Raw genomic sequence first — 14,798 nt, forward strand, 5'->3', positions numbered from 1 at the left:
GGTGTTACATTTTGGACCAAGTTTTCGCTGCACCCCTTTCCCTAGGGTGAACAGCCCTGTTCCGGGATCTGACCAGGGGAGCCTCATGTTTCCCAGGCTGCCCTCTCAGCCACAGCCTTTCCTCGGGGTTGTAGTGATGGCACCGAAAACCATGAATGGGGAACTGGTGTGCAATCCACAGCATATGCTGGCAACAGCTGTCTTTTATTACACATTATCTAATATGAGAAATCTAGGTTTAGCAATTTGGCAGGCTTGCAAACTACACATTCAATTATGACTGCTGAATAGACAAAGCTCCTTAACTCCTTGCTAGCCATAAGATAACGATATCTGCATTAGATTTACAATTGCTCTTCTTCTGTTTTGAGTCAGATGACTCAAAAGATCAAGCATTAATATTCAAAATGTAATTTCTTCTGCTATTCAGTGATTCCTCATGTCCCTCTTTAGTGCAAAACCCAAGACCAAACACTTCAGCTGTCCATTTGTGGAACAGGAGAGATCTGCAGCCAGCCAGACAGCAAGCTCTCCTCAGAGAAGCTCAGAATTCAACACTGTAGCCACTTCTGCTAAATTACAGACTGTTACTTCCTGGTCTCTACTCTCAGTACTCATTTCCTGAAAGTGCTGGGTGGGGACGGCAGGCGGGGTGGGGGAGAAAGGGAGGATACTGATGCACAAGTAAGGTGTTTGTTTTTGTTGTTTGTTTCAAAAGCCCCCAAATTATGCACTCTGCTCCCTTCCAGTCCCCTGCCTGGCTCCTCAGTTCTTGAACGCATACAGTCCCTCCTTCCTCCCACCCCTGACCTCGCCTTTTAAGTCAAGAGGATTAGGATAGCAAGGCTCCACAGATTATTCAAAGAGGCAACAAAATAATACAGCTGAACCCTACTTCCTAACTTGTAAGTGCCCCTAAGGAACCTAAAAAGAATGTAGCAGTTTCCAAGGAAGTTCTCATTGTGAGCTCATGGACCTTTTTTTCAAGAAGTTTTTGGATGCTGACTTCAAGTATGCCACAATATGGATTAAAGAATACTCTTCAAGTGCTTTTGTGTGATATTAACACAGTTTTCTACCTGAAAGCATCATTCAATGATTAAGATCCCTTGGTGCTGTTAGGAACACATGAGTTAAGGCACCTGACGGGTGCACTGCCAGAGACCCCGTGAACGCTCCTTGGGGACAGAGCCTGTCCCAGCAATGCACATGTCACAGAGTTCAGCACAAATTCCCTATCAAACCTGTAAGTGAAATCATCCTTCCAGAAGTTGCCTATAAAGTCATAATTTGAAGTCATAATTAGTCAACGCTAATTGCCTAATTTTATTGAGGTACTACTCATACTCAGTTAAGCTCCTTGCCTGGTTGCCAGGTGCTTGGGTCTCACTATGGCATTCTGTAAAACTGCTTTCCAAAGACAATGTAGAACCCTCGCTGGAGTGGGTGGTAAGGCACGAGCACTACTCCGTTGGCATCATAAAAGACTGTTCTTATTTCCTCTCGTCTCCTTCCTACAGAGTTTTCCATTACAGGGATTGTTTGCCCCTAAAACTATGTCCAAAAGTAAAAGCCGTACTGGGGCGTCTGACACTTCCTCCCACAAATGCAGGTATTGAGATAACATGCACACACAGAAATCTATTTTTAAATAATTGTAAACACCCAATTGATTCTGAAGATTAATTTAAAACTGCAGGCTAACCAGATACAGCTTTGCAGAAACCAAAGCCAACAATAGCAACAAGTATGAATTGTGGACGTCAGGCCTGAAAATGTTGACAATAACAGTAGGCACAGAAACACCTGCTCAGGCGATTGCCTCACTGGGATCTCGTTGCCTGCAATTTGCTCAGTGTCAAATGGGTGGTTATTTTCTAAAAACCAGTTAAAGAAAATGAACATCTATTTGGAAGATTCTGAAATGTTGGGATAAACTTGCATCAAGTCTCATTGATGATAATTGTACAGAATCAGAAATCTCATGTACAAGAAGTTTTGTTTTGCTTTTTTTTAAAAAAGCAATTCTCAAAACAATAAGAAAAAGCTGTTTGAATAGGGAGAGTCTGCCATGAGAAAGAATATGAAAGAAGAGGGAAGATCAGAGAAGATCTAGAAAAGATAGAACATCTGCATAAATTAATTGGTATGGGAAAGTATCTGTGTATGTACACATGCAGGAACACACACATGCATTTCATATGTCTACATTCCTCTCGTTATCTTCCTCCAATAATCACCTCCCCTACTAATTGCCTTCTTTCAGTTCATGCTGTCTTCACTCTGGCTTAAAACCAGATGTGACTCCTCCATCTTCAATGCCGTTCATATTAAAGTCTTTCAGTCTCCTCTCTGTTCCCCCATTTTCTCTTTCTCCAACTCCTGCAAAAGTTTCTCCCTCACCACTAGTCTCACTAGTACTCCCTTACCAACCCACCACATTTGTGGAATAAGGTTCCTAAAATCCTCTACTGCTCAAACATGTTCAGTGGCTCTCTGTGCGGGTTACATTGCTGCTTTTTCAGGGGAAGTTGTTCAAGTGTTCTGCAAAGCAGCCTGGCTCTCAGGTCTCTTATCACCTCCTACACACTCCCTGTGTCCTCCTGACACCCTTAATATTGTGCTACTGCACAAACATGCTCTCAAGGCACCAAGACCTGTGCCTCAGCATTTATTATTCCCTTGCTCTGGAATACCCTTCAATATCTGGAATATCTCTGTCTTTCAAGGCCATATTCAAAGACATTTCACTTGGATGAGCGTATTCATGGTGTTTTACTTTGTGTAACACCCATGCATACTGCCTACTGAATTGTAGACCCTAGACGGGCAGGACACAAGCTCTGGTAGTCTTGGTACCTACTATGCTTAGCATGAGGTCTGTGCCCTTGTAGGTGCTCAGAAACTATCTGTTGCATTGAAATGCCTGGGCTGAAGAGTAGATAAGAGTATATAAGGGAAATTACCAAGGCTGCAGGTGTGGAGGGCATAAAGGAAGGAAAGTTCCCATCTTGATTCAAATATTACCAACTATCTTTAGCAGTAAGCATTCTACCAAAAGAATGAAATCGTAGCCTAACCAAGTGAACCATAATTATTGTGATAGCTTCATGGCAAATTGAAAAACTGACTGCTGTAAATCTAAAAAGTGAATTAAGACGTTGGTATTTCTCATGTTGCTTTATTTTCAGACAGGTTGTGTAGACTGATAGAAATGTTCATTATTCCATTTAACTTTGCATCATAAAAGCGCTTTGGATTGAGAAAGATCGATAATCCAAATCATGGCAAATCAGGCCCTTAACTTCATTATGAAAAATACCAAGGAATCAGCTACATGCATTACTCGAAAAAGATTGTGATTCTCCCACTATGAGATAATTCTCTAATCCTGAAAATACAAGGCTTAAAAGGAGCACATGATGTACACGCAAAATGTAAGGGCAAAAATTCATACTCTAAAGCAATTCTAAATATTTTCTGGACAAGTGCTATATCTAAATTCAAATATGTACTTGGGGTTTAATAGCAAGTTATATAAGCAAAACCTGAAAAGGTATTATGGTTAAACTTTTATTTACATATTAGAAATTGAAAAACCAAAACAATCAAAATAAATTGAGTTAGACATGGATTTTCCAAATGAGTTTTTATCCCTAGAGAAATACTTTTCAATAAAAATGTTTACATAGCATAATCTAGCCTTTAATGAACGCATACTAGGGGTAGTCACTGTGTTAAGCATTGCACATTTCCTTACTTAATCAGCACAAGAGCCCAATACGAGTAGTTCTATTATTATCTCCAATTTAGCAAAAGGAAAACTGAAGCTTAGGGAGCCAAATGACTTGCTCAAGATCCCACAGCTCCTAAGCAGTGAGGTGATAGTCAATCTGGCACTTGCCTATACAAAAGTGCCTTATTCTCCATTAGCAGGAGGTACATGCCAGTGTCCTAGAGCCGAAGATAACTAACTTTGTCAACAAAATTTTTCCTCAAGAAAAAAGTATTTCTCATTTGATTATGAACCCACTATCAAGGCCTGGGAGTGAGAATGAGAAGGTAAGACTCAATGGAGACATAAAGAGGAAATCAATAATTCTCATCCTGGTTGTATCTATATAAACCATCTTCAAATTTGTTATGATTAATGGTTTTCATTTTATCTGAGTACGTCTCCAAAAGACAAAAACAATCTTAATTTTTGCCTTGAAAAAAAAAATGTTTTGATTGTGGTCTCAAATCTTTGGACTGGTCCACTAGCTCTCTGGGCATCTCATGCCCTTCACCCATGCTTTGTCCCTAAATCCAAAGCTTCTACAATAATGTTTTTAGTATGAATTGGACAAACATGTCACTCCGCTCTCAGGAGAACAAGAACACTCAAAGAGTTACAAAACAGTAATCATACCTGCTTTCGTCCCCGCGGCAAAGTAGCCACTGTGTCTGTCAGCATTTGAAGCCTTCTGTTATCGTCCATCGTAATGCTGCCGGTGAGTGTGGGGTAAGAGCTATACGCTGGACCAGCGCAGTAGTCCAACAAATTGCCATTGCTGCTCTGTTGCACTAGCCTTTGCAAAGACATTGTGAATAAAGATTACTCCAGTTAGCACATGGTTGAGTGGCCTTGCAGGATGGGGGAAGCTCAAAGCGCAACCCTCTGACAAGTAATCAAAAGTAGCAAAGCAGAAAGAGCCCATGTGACTTTTGTGGTTTGAGGTACTTGTTACACAAACCCTATCTTGCAGTTCACTCCCATTTCTAAATGTTTTTTTTTTTTTTTTCCCCTTTAAACTCCTGGGACAACCTCAAGCTAATTTTTACAGTTTAAAAAATCAACTTCTTTTTCCCCCCTCACACAGCCAAAACTTTATGCTTTCATATTCTATGGCAAGTTGTGTTCAAAACACCATCTGCCGTTTTTTTTTTTTTTAAAGAAGAAAAAAAAACTTCCCCAAGTTCTGCCATTTGTTTCCCATCCATTCTCTTAGTTAATATTGGCAGTGCAATGCAAAAGTCAGGATATGAGGACATTCAGTTCTTTGTGAACATAAGCAAGAATTACAGGTATGGTCATGACATTCTTTCAGGAAGACCTTGTAATGTACTTTCCCCAAATATACTCTAGCTCATTAGTGTTCATCAAAAAGACACTGTAGCTGCCACTTGAGTTATAACCATTCAGCATTCTTTTGCTTGCCCTTAAGGACTACTTTGTCCTTACTGAAATTGCCCATCATCTTTACAAGGAGAAGGAAAAGCCAGCACATTTAGGGTGTGATGGTGTCTGTAGACTGCATGTTGCTGTAGCCATCAGAAAGAGGTCCCTGGGAGGAATGGAGGGGGCAGGAACATGGCAGACAAACCAAAGTGGCTGTTGCCAGTGGGTGCCTGCATGTGCATATGGGTCAAGGACACTACCACCACAAAGTACTCAAGGTCACAGGTGCTTTTTGGGAGGGGAAGGGCAGAGACAGGGGCAGGTAGTTTCGAAAGAACTGGTTTCAGGGGAGGAGTAGGGAAGGCAAGTAAAAAGAAGAATCAAAACAAAAGTCAAAAAGAGAAGTTTTATATGGCACAAAAAAAGTCAAATGTGTTTTTTAAATCTTTGAAAGTCAAAACTAGAATTTAAAAGAGTTAGAAAATATTGGAACTAAAGTGGAATGTGTGTATATTGGAAGTCAAGGTGAATTCAACTCAAGCAGAACTAGCCAAATGTAAATAATAAGATTGAATTAACAGTGCTTCAAAAGTTGGATCCAGTATAGAAATTTTTAAAAATCTTATCACTGCATGATTCACTATACTGGAATTGGATTATGACATGGGCATAATGATATCTCCAAAAACATATAATGATCTAAATCGGGGATTACAAACACAAGTTTTCAGGGGCCAGGGGGGTAACATTAATGTATAAGGCGAAAGAGAGTGATAAATAACTTTGGTAACTGAAGAGTACATCAATTATAAAGACATGAATGTGAAAAATATATTTATATATAGATAGATACAAAACTACATTTATGTGTATGTGTTTATATATATTTTACATATATATGTATGTATGTGTATATATATATATATATATACATAAAGAGAGAGATTGATTTTATAAACATTTCCAGGCTATGAGGCATGTAACTTAAATTAACACTATTAATGGAGGACGGCAATCCACTGTTCCCTAAAAGTCAGATAAAGTTAGGTAAATATTTTTAATATTTTAAGACACTAAATGGAAATTATACATCTGCCTAATATAAGGCCACATAGGCCAACTAACACACCTACTTTTATAGATGAGTACTAAAATTGCATTAATTCATTGTTGTACTCATCTTAAGCTGCTGTAAATTATAGAAATCTACCATTAAATTAAGAAATCGGTAAGCAAATTATTTATTATTTAATTTATGAACTGTGTTTAATAAGTAGAATCTTTCAAATCATGCAATCCATGGGTATAAAACCAGAGTCAAAGGCAAGTCTGACATTCGGCCAACACATATCATGTGATCACACCTGTTGATTATATATTTATGACTTGGGCTATTTGCATTGGTGTGTTTTATGTTCTAATTGTCAGGGCCTATGTCATACCAGTTATTAAATATTTTTAATATCATCCTGATCAAAAGTGTCCATTTTGATAAAATGCAGGGAAACTAATCTTTTAATGGGAACATGACTTCCAAACACCAAACCCTTGAGTTACAAAGATATTCCACTGTTCACAACTTCTCTTTTTTTAGGACTGACCTTAAGACAATCATAATACTGGACAATAATATACTGGACTCTCTTCCTCTTCAATCTCCCCTTTATTTTAGAGAGGTGATTCTGAAATAGAATCAGATCAAGCTACATACATACTCAAAGATTTCAAGAGTGTCTCACTGTCCACAAAATAAAATAAAATAAAAAGAATCCCATGTTCTTGTCTGACTTCACTCTCTGAAATCTTGTATCTTTTTCAGATCTTTTTGAGATTTAACACATTATAGTTAATTGTATGCAAGTATATTTCTCTGCTAATATCTAATTTCTCCTAGTTTACTTGAGAGCAAGAGTCATCTCTTATCTTTAAATTTATACTTTGTCCTACATATAAAAGTTGTTCAATAAATGTGAATAAAAAGAAAAGGGTAGAAGTCATAGATGTTAAACAAAAAGAATTCAACACTATTGTTCTGAAGCACCACTAAAGAAGAAAAAACTGATAGGGAATATATTTACTATGAGCTCATATTCCAAAGGGCTACAATTTTCCCTTGGGAGTGATCTGAGAGATAAGGACAGAATCTCTTTAAAAATATATCTGCCATGTGCTCCAAAAGCTAATATTCCATTTTTTGGAAGGGAGGGGAACATTCCTCTTATTTGGAACATTTTGTTCATAAATATGTAAATACTCTTGGAAAGAATTAATTTTTAGTACAAATCAGATGAACCCTGAGGGGCTAAAACATAAGATGATTTGGTAGAGGTGGGTAAGAGGGACATGCCTAGAGTGTGAAACGTGGAAAGAAAGGAAGGAAGGCTTACAAGACAAAGTGGGCCAACCTTGCAATCATCCATAAGAATCTTACAAGGGTTGACAGCAGGGTTTCATTGCCAAACTACTTGGATTCGAATCCTGGCTCTGCTGCTTTAGAGCCTATGGACTGAATTGAGTACCCCCCAGAATTCATTCATTAAAGCTCTAAACTCCAATATGACTGTATTTAGAGATAGGGCCTATAAGGAGGTTAATTAATTAAGTAATTAAGGTTAAATGAGGTCATAAGGGTAGGTACCTGATCTGATGGAATCAGTGCCCTTTTAAGGAGAGATGGCAGAGAACTCCCTCTCTACCATGTGAGGACACAGCAGGAAGACAGCCATCTGCAAGCCAGGAAAAGAGCCCTTATCAGGAACTAAATTTGCAAGCACCTTGATCTTGGACTTCCCAGCCTCCAGAACTGTGAGAATATAAATTTCTGTTGTTTAAAGCCACTCAGTCTATGGTATTTGTTATGGCAGCCTGGGCTGATTAACACACTCTCCAAACCTCAGTTTTTCACATACCTAAAACAAAACGTTGTAGGGAGGAATAGATAGAATAGCCCATGCATAGCACTTGGTACAAAGTAAGCTATTACTGTAGAATTTTGTTCCAAGTAATAAAATGTCAAAGGAAAAAGTTCCAAAGGAAATGAACTTTAATTCTATATGAACTGCCCTATCCATTACCAAATGCCCATATGTCCAGCAAGAATCCTTTATCCACTCCAGAAAAGTCTAAAGACTAGAATACATATGAAGTCCCTGGCTGTAGTGTATCAATGTGTGTTTGAAAAGCATCATCAAAGCCAATGTCTAAAATTTCTTGATTACTAGTAGTCCAACTCACCTATTTATTAGGGTAAACATGGGAGAGAAGAAACTGGTTGCTTAAAAAATGAGATTTCCTCTATGCCATTCTGATTTAAACATAGTTTTTTGTTTGTTTTATTTTTGCTGTTTGCCTTTATTTGCATAAGAAGACATTATTTGGCTTCCTGGAATATCGTAGGATTTTGTTTTGTTTTGGGTTGGTTTGAGTTGCTTATTTATTTTGGCCTTTTGACTTTATATGGGTAGGAAGCCTTGATTTGGCTTCCTGGGCTGATATAGGAGATGAATTAAAGTCACATAGACAATATTAAAATACTGTATGTTTGAATTTATATAAAGTAAATTTAATTTAATAAGGCTATGTTCATATATGAGTGTCCACTAACTGTGGCAACTGTTTTGTCCTATTTATTATCTTATTTGAGTGACTGAGCTGGGTAGATAGATGTTCCCATCTTCCCCACTATTAATGTGAGTCATTGAGCTTCAGAACAACATTCTCCAAAGAGGAGTAGCCTTCTTCAGAAAAGGGTAAACTAAAACTCTATAGTCAGGACTGGCCCTCAAAACCAGCCAGGTCAGAAGAGGGAAATAACAGCAGCAAAGATCATAAAGGCCCTGTATTAGAAATCCTATTGTGAATACAAACCAAATATTCACTTAGAATTATGACATATATATTTAAAACAGTACAAAGAAAAACTTTAAACCTAATACAGATGATAGTTTAACAAAAGATCGTCTCCATTATGTTTTTAATGCAAATACAAGGAAACCATTTTTCTGACATATTCAATCAAATCATGAAGGTATGGGTAGATTACAATATCATCCAAGAGATTAATCCACTAAGTTCATTTGGGGCTTTAAATAATTGGCTAGATCAGTTTTTCATGAAACAACTCAGTAAGATAATTTCAAGCTTTCTTTGAAATGTAACAGTAGATGTTTTTACACATTCACTTGCTGTACTTACCACATAGAAACATCATTAACTGCATTTGTAAAAATTCTATTTTCTTCTTTATCTATTTCAGATTTGGTGATAGGACTAAGCATGGTGGTGTATGGATCTCTAAGAGGGTCCACAGTGAAGGTACAAGGTAGTAAATGGACCACTTGGACACAATAGGGTATATGTAGGTTTTTGTTTTTGTTTTTTTTGAGACAGAGTCTCACTCTGTTGTCCAGGCTAGAGTGCCATGACGTCAGCCTAGCTCACAGCAACCTCAAACTCCTGGGCTCAAGCAATCCTGCTGCCTCAGCCTCCCGAGTAGCTGGGACTACAGGCATGCGCCACCATGCCTGGCTAATTTTTTCCATATATTTTTATTTGGCCAATTAATTTCTTTCTATTTTTAGTAGAGACAAGGTCTTGTTCTTCTTCAGGCTTGTCTCGAATTCCTGACCTTGAGTGATCCACCCGCCTCGGCCTCCCAGAATGCTAGAATTACAGGCATGAGCCACCATGCCTGGCCTGTGTAGATTTTAAAAGGCAGCTGTGCCTATGGACATATGCATGCATATATACAAAATGTTCTGTGAGTGCATTGGAATTGTCTGAGTATTAAGGAGCAGTCTATGCAATAATATTAAGAGGATACTTGTGAAAATGTACATTACCTGGGGAAAAGGGGAAAGGGGAGGAGAAGGAAGAAGGCATGAGAGAAGGATTCTGAGAATTCCAGCCTGACTTCAAGTACAGTAGTTTTAATTGCTTTATATTGGGTTCCTATTCATACCACATGATTCACTCAGGTTAAAAAATAAAAATTGAATAAAATAGAAGAGAGAAAAGAGTCTACATACAGCATGTGAAGAACAGTAGCCTACTGAATCCCTCTACAAAAAAGCATCAGCCCCCTAATGAGTTTCCCTGATTTCCACATGTATGGCTCCCTTTTGGAGAGATACAACCCTCGTAGTAAAAATTCCCTTTAAAAATAAACACAAAGTAGCTAGTATAATGAGTAAGGGATCCCTAATCCTGGATTTGTCTAAAACTCTGTTAAAATAATATTTTTTCATGAATTTATTAAGACAAATGTAGAGAAGGTTTAACTGAACAGAACAATAACATTTGTGTCCTAAAAGAATTGTTCTATAATAGGGAGATGCCTTTCTGAGAAAGATTAAGGCTCTATGAGAAATATGATTGGTTGGCCATTTATATTTTTCTTGCTTGAGGACAATTATCTTACCCAAAAAACGTAGCTATTTTTCTTTTAGAGTTACTTGATTAATAAAACATTTACGAATATTTCCAATCAAGTATAAACATAAAGATCAAGATTACATATACATATATATGTATACAGACATACTCTGTCATAACAACCATGGAATAAATGAATTACTATCAGCCACATTTAATAAAAAACGACTTTAGTAAAGTGGGCTGTTTCCATTTGAATATGGGAATAATTTATTGAAATGAGTTCATTTCCTTTGAGTCAAAGAGTAGGACCTTAGGCAAGAAAATAGAATATTTATAAATAGATATACAGATAGGGGTGTATGTGTATGTGTGTATCATGAGATAGATATCTTGAATATATTAAAAATTATAGAAGATATTGAAAAAGTAGTCTAAGGTCTATCCTTTAAAAAAGTTATAAGATCTAGATTATTTTGCCAGTGTTATACCAAATTTTCAAGATACAGATAAGTCTTAGATAAATTATTCCAAAGCATAAAGCTAGTTGTCTATAAACTAACCTGATCTTAAACTGGTCATAAAAGGTGAAAAGGAAGACAGGAAGGGAGGGAGGGAAAGGGGAAGTGAAAAAGAGGGAAAGAAAGAGGAAGGAAATTAAGCCAATCTCACTTATTACTACTGATATGAACATCTTCATTAAAATATCAAATTGAATCCATCTGTGTATTAAAAATAATGCCTTTCAACCAAATAGGATGTATTCCAAGAATACAAGGACAGCTCAAAATTAGAATATAAAATATTAATAGCAATCACTAAATTTCTGTTTTAAAGAAAAAATTCTATGCAACAGATGTCAAAGTTATCATGATTTATTTTTGCTTTTAAAAATCCCAAGTAAGCTAGGGATAGAAGGAAAAATTTCTTAGCACAATGAGGAGTATCTACCAGAAATACCTACCAAATACCACCCTTGACATGTAAATGTTTCCATTATTACAAGAAGGAAGATAGTGATGACCATAACCATCATCATTGTTCACTGTTGCACTCCATATCACAAATAAGAGATACTGATTTTTTAAAGGAACAGATAAAACTGTAAAGTCTGTTGATTATATGGTTTTATAACTAGACAATCTATAAAGAACAGATTCAGCAAACATTTTCCAAAGTGTAGGATTGAAAAGACAACATGCAAAAATAAAGAAATCAATTTCTTACATAGCATCAATTATGACATCTACTTATTAATATAATAATTAATATATTGTATTATAATAATAACGTTGTTATTATGAAAGAACTTATAATAATGGGGGGAAACACATAAAATACTCAAAAAGTACATAAAATGGGAATAAATCTAACAAGCATTTTTAAGACTTTACAAAGAAAATGATAAAGGCCAGACTAAGAGAAAGGCATGCCATGTTCTGGTACGAAAAGAGCTTTTCTTGTAAAGATGTTTATTATTCCCAGAGGTTGAAAAATAGTCAATATACTGCAAATCAAAATACGGATAGGTTTTATTTGTTTGCTTATAAAATTTGGCACACATTCTTACACTCATCTGAAACAGCAAGTACATGAGACTAGCCAGACAAACTTGAAAATAATAGTGATAGAGAATGGAGGTGAGGATGAGCACCAGTGAGACTGTTTCTACTTGGGCATCAAAAAAATATTATATGAGTTGGAACTGTGCTGTTAAGTAGAAGAGGTCAATAAAAAAGATTGACAAATGCAATATGGTCAAATGAATAGAGAATCCCAAAACATACCCATGCATATGTAGGAATCAAGTTATTTCATTTAATTAGGAAAAGAGTAGACCCTTCAATCAATTAGATTGGGTCCCTTTTGGAAATAAAAGTAAGTTTTAGCCTTTTATCACAATATAATGGTAAATTTCAGATGGCTTAAGGGGTTAAATGTAAAAATAATTAAAAAATATAAAAGAATAGCAGAAAATATAAAAGATTTTAATAATGTTAGGTTGAAAGTGATTTTTCTAGCAATACATAATAACCCAGAGAGCATTAGCAACATACAGATGAATAAGTTCCATTCAATGAAAGCTATGATGTATACAGGTAAAAGCTAAGTGACAGTGAGAAATTATTTCTGATAGACAATTGCTTAATGGCTGTAATACATCACATGTTTAAAATTATACTTCTTCAGAAAAGTATTTTTAAATGAGCAAAGGCTATGAACAGATAATTTATAGAAGAAATACAAATCATTAAAACATTTTTAAAGTAGTTCAACCTCATTAGTAATCAGGAAAGTAAAAATTAAAATAGTTAGATACTAATTTTTGCCCACCAAAAGAACAAAAAAATGAAGGCTGATGATATCCAGTATTGGTGATGTTGCAAATAAATGAGCATTAAACACTTTTTGTAGGACTATAAATCAATAAAGACTTATTAGTGGGAAAAATTTTGACAGTAACAAAATTTATAACATGCAACATATAACATGTTGCACTTTTAGCACTTAAAAGTAGTTATGCTACTTTTAAGAACTGACCCTACAGAAGTACTCCTACCTGTGCAGAAAATCATACAAGAATGATTCTTGTGGCATTGTTTGTAATTGTCAAAGCTAGAGTTTTAAATGGTTATAAATTGGGAATTGGTTAAATAATTTTGGTAATTTAATTCTGTGGAGTACTCTGCATCCATTAAATAGTATAAAACATTCATATGCTGATAAGGATCTTGAAAGCAAAAAGTGGGGAGAAAGGTAGAAGAACAATCCTGCAGTATGATGACATTTGTGCTTTATTCTTAAAGGAAGGTCACATATGTATGTGTACACTAATATGTCTAGACATAAAAAAGACTAGAAAGATCTATACCAACCTGTTAATAGAATAGTGGTTACCACTGGAGTACAAGTTTGGGAAAAGGCGCATAATGAGTGAATGAGGACTTTCTAAGTTTATGCCATTCATGGTTTGAACCTTTTACAGTAAGTATGCATTCATATATGATTTGGTAAACTTTAAAAATACCAATAATTCACAGAAAATTTTTAAAAGTCAATCACATTATGTAGGTAATAATATCTTAGAGTGTTGTAGGACCTGATACTCCTGCTTATGCTCACCAATGAGATGTACTGGTTTTTCCACTACATGTTTGGTGTTTGTTGACAGCCTAAGATTTTCTTTTGCTTAATGGGATTTCTTTATCATCCTTTTAGGTAATTCTTTCATATTTCTTCATCATTTTCTTCCAACCAAGGAAAATTCCTCCTCAAAATGGTCAGCTGAAGTCTCCACAAAATAATACAGTAAAGTTGAAGAACACAATCACAGGCCATTAATTTTTATGGAGTTAAAGGCCATTGGTTTGTCCTTTTGAAATCCACTGTTTCTAAAGCGGTAGTTCTCTGCAGTGTAATTCACTTCTCATTCGTCATTTATTACCCCTGCCCTTCTCCACCACACATGCATAGTTCCATTTCAAAATCCAAATCTTTTATCAAAATTCAAAGTAAACAATGACAGTGTTCTTTCCTCTTCCCTTAACTAACAACCCTGTGTCACCATCAGTGCTTGGCTTTTACTTAATCTAACCCTTGCCCAATGAGTGTGGCAAACCCCACAGACTCAGGAAGGGCTTCAGGGCTTCAGAAAGTAACTTCTTAGAAAGCAAGAAACCTGTTCAGGGAGTGGAATTTTGTGTGGTACTTGGAACAGCAAAACCCCAACATGAAATCTAGGTGATTTTCCCCTGGCCTTTGAGTAAAATCAGAACTTTTTAGTCTTTCTTTCGAGGTCCTGCATGTTCTAGTAGATTCTATGACCTCATATCAGACCACACCCTGGTCATGCTGACTTTCCTTTTGTCCCTCCAATAGAAAGCAGTTCCTCCTTAGGGCTTTTGCACTCCCTATTTCTTCTGCCCAACACACTGTTCCCTCTGACCTATTTCATTTGTGTCTGTCTGTCTGTCCCTCTCTCTCTCTCTATCTGTCTGTCTCTCTCTCCCCTTCCAAACCCCAACTCGAATATTGCCTACTAGAGAGACCTCAACTTCACCCAATTGAACGAATAAGGCTATTAAGCCACAAACAAATGGAACAGCTTCAGGGACAGCTTTCACTTTAGGGTTCCCAAAAAAGACCCCCCTTTACCCCCTCCAATCTAGTCATCATCTTGTAACAGACCCCACGAACAAACAGAGGATGAACCCCACACATGTTTCCTCGGTACCTTTCTTATGTTTGGATTCCCAGGCGAGTA

The 14,798-nt window shown here is 36.5% G+C and overlaps 1 protein-coding gene across 3 annotated transcripts in view; it reads right to left on the reverse strand.

Annotated features, from left to right (window-relative positions):
* The window catches only part of CYTIP (cytohesin 1 interacting protein), a 74,202-nt gene that overhangs the window by 24,545 nt on the left and 34,859 nt on the right, over window positions 1-14,798 (reverse strand). Inside the window, exons 1-2 of one of the 3 annotated variants that reach the window (XM_012745264.2) lie at window positions 7,800-7,818; window positions 4,412-4,571 (exon numbers count right to left, since the gene is read on the reverse strand). In XM_012745264.2, coding sequence (XP_012600718.2) covers window positions 4,412-4,480 — 69 coding nt within the window. In that variant the 5' untranslated portion in view covers window positions 4,481-4,571; window positions 7,800-7,818. Of the gene's footprint in view, window positions 1-4,411; window positions 5,090-7,799; window positions 7,819-14,798 lie in introns of those variants that run through there. The other 2 variants (XM_076005554.1, XM_012745263.3) reach the window with 2 other exon arrangements.

The sequence above is a fragment of the Microcebus murinus genome, chromosome 8 (genome assembly GCF_040939455.1).
Source record: "Microcebus murinus isolate Inina chromosome 8, M.murinus_Inina_mat1.0, whole genome shotgun sequence".
Lineage (NCBI taxonomy): Eukaryota > Metazoa > Chordata > Mammalia > Primates > Cheirogaleidae > Microcebus > Microcebus murinus.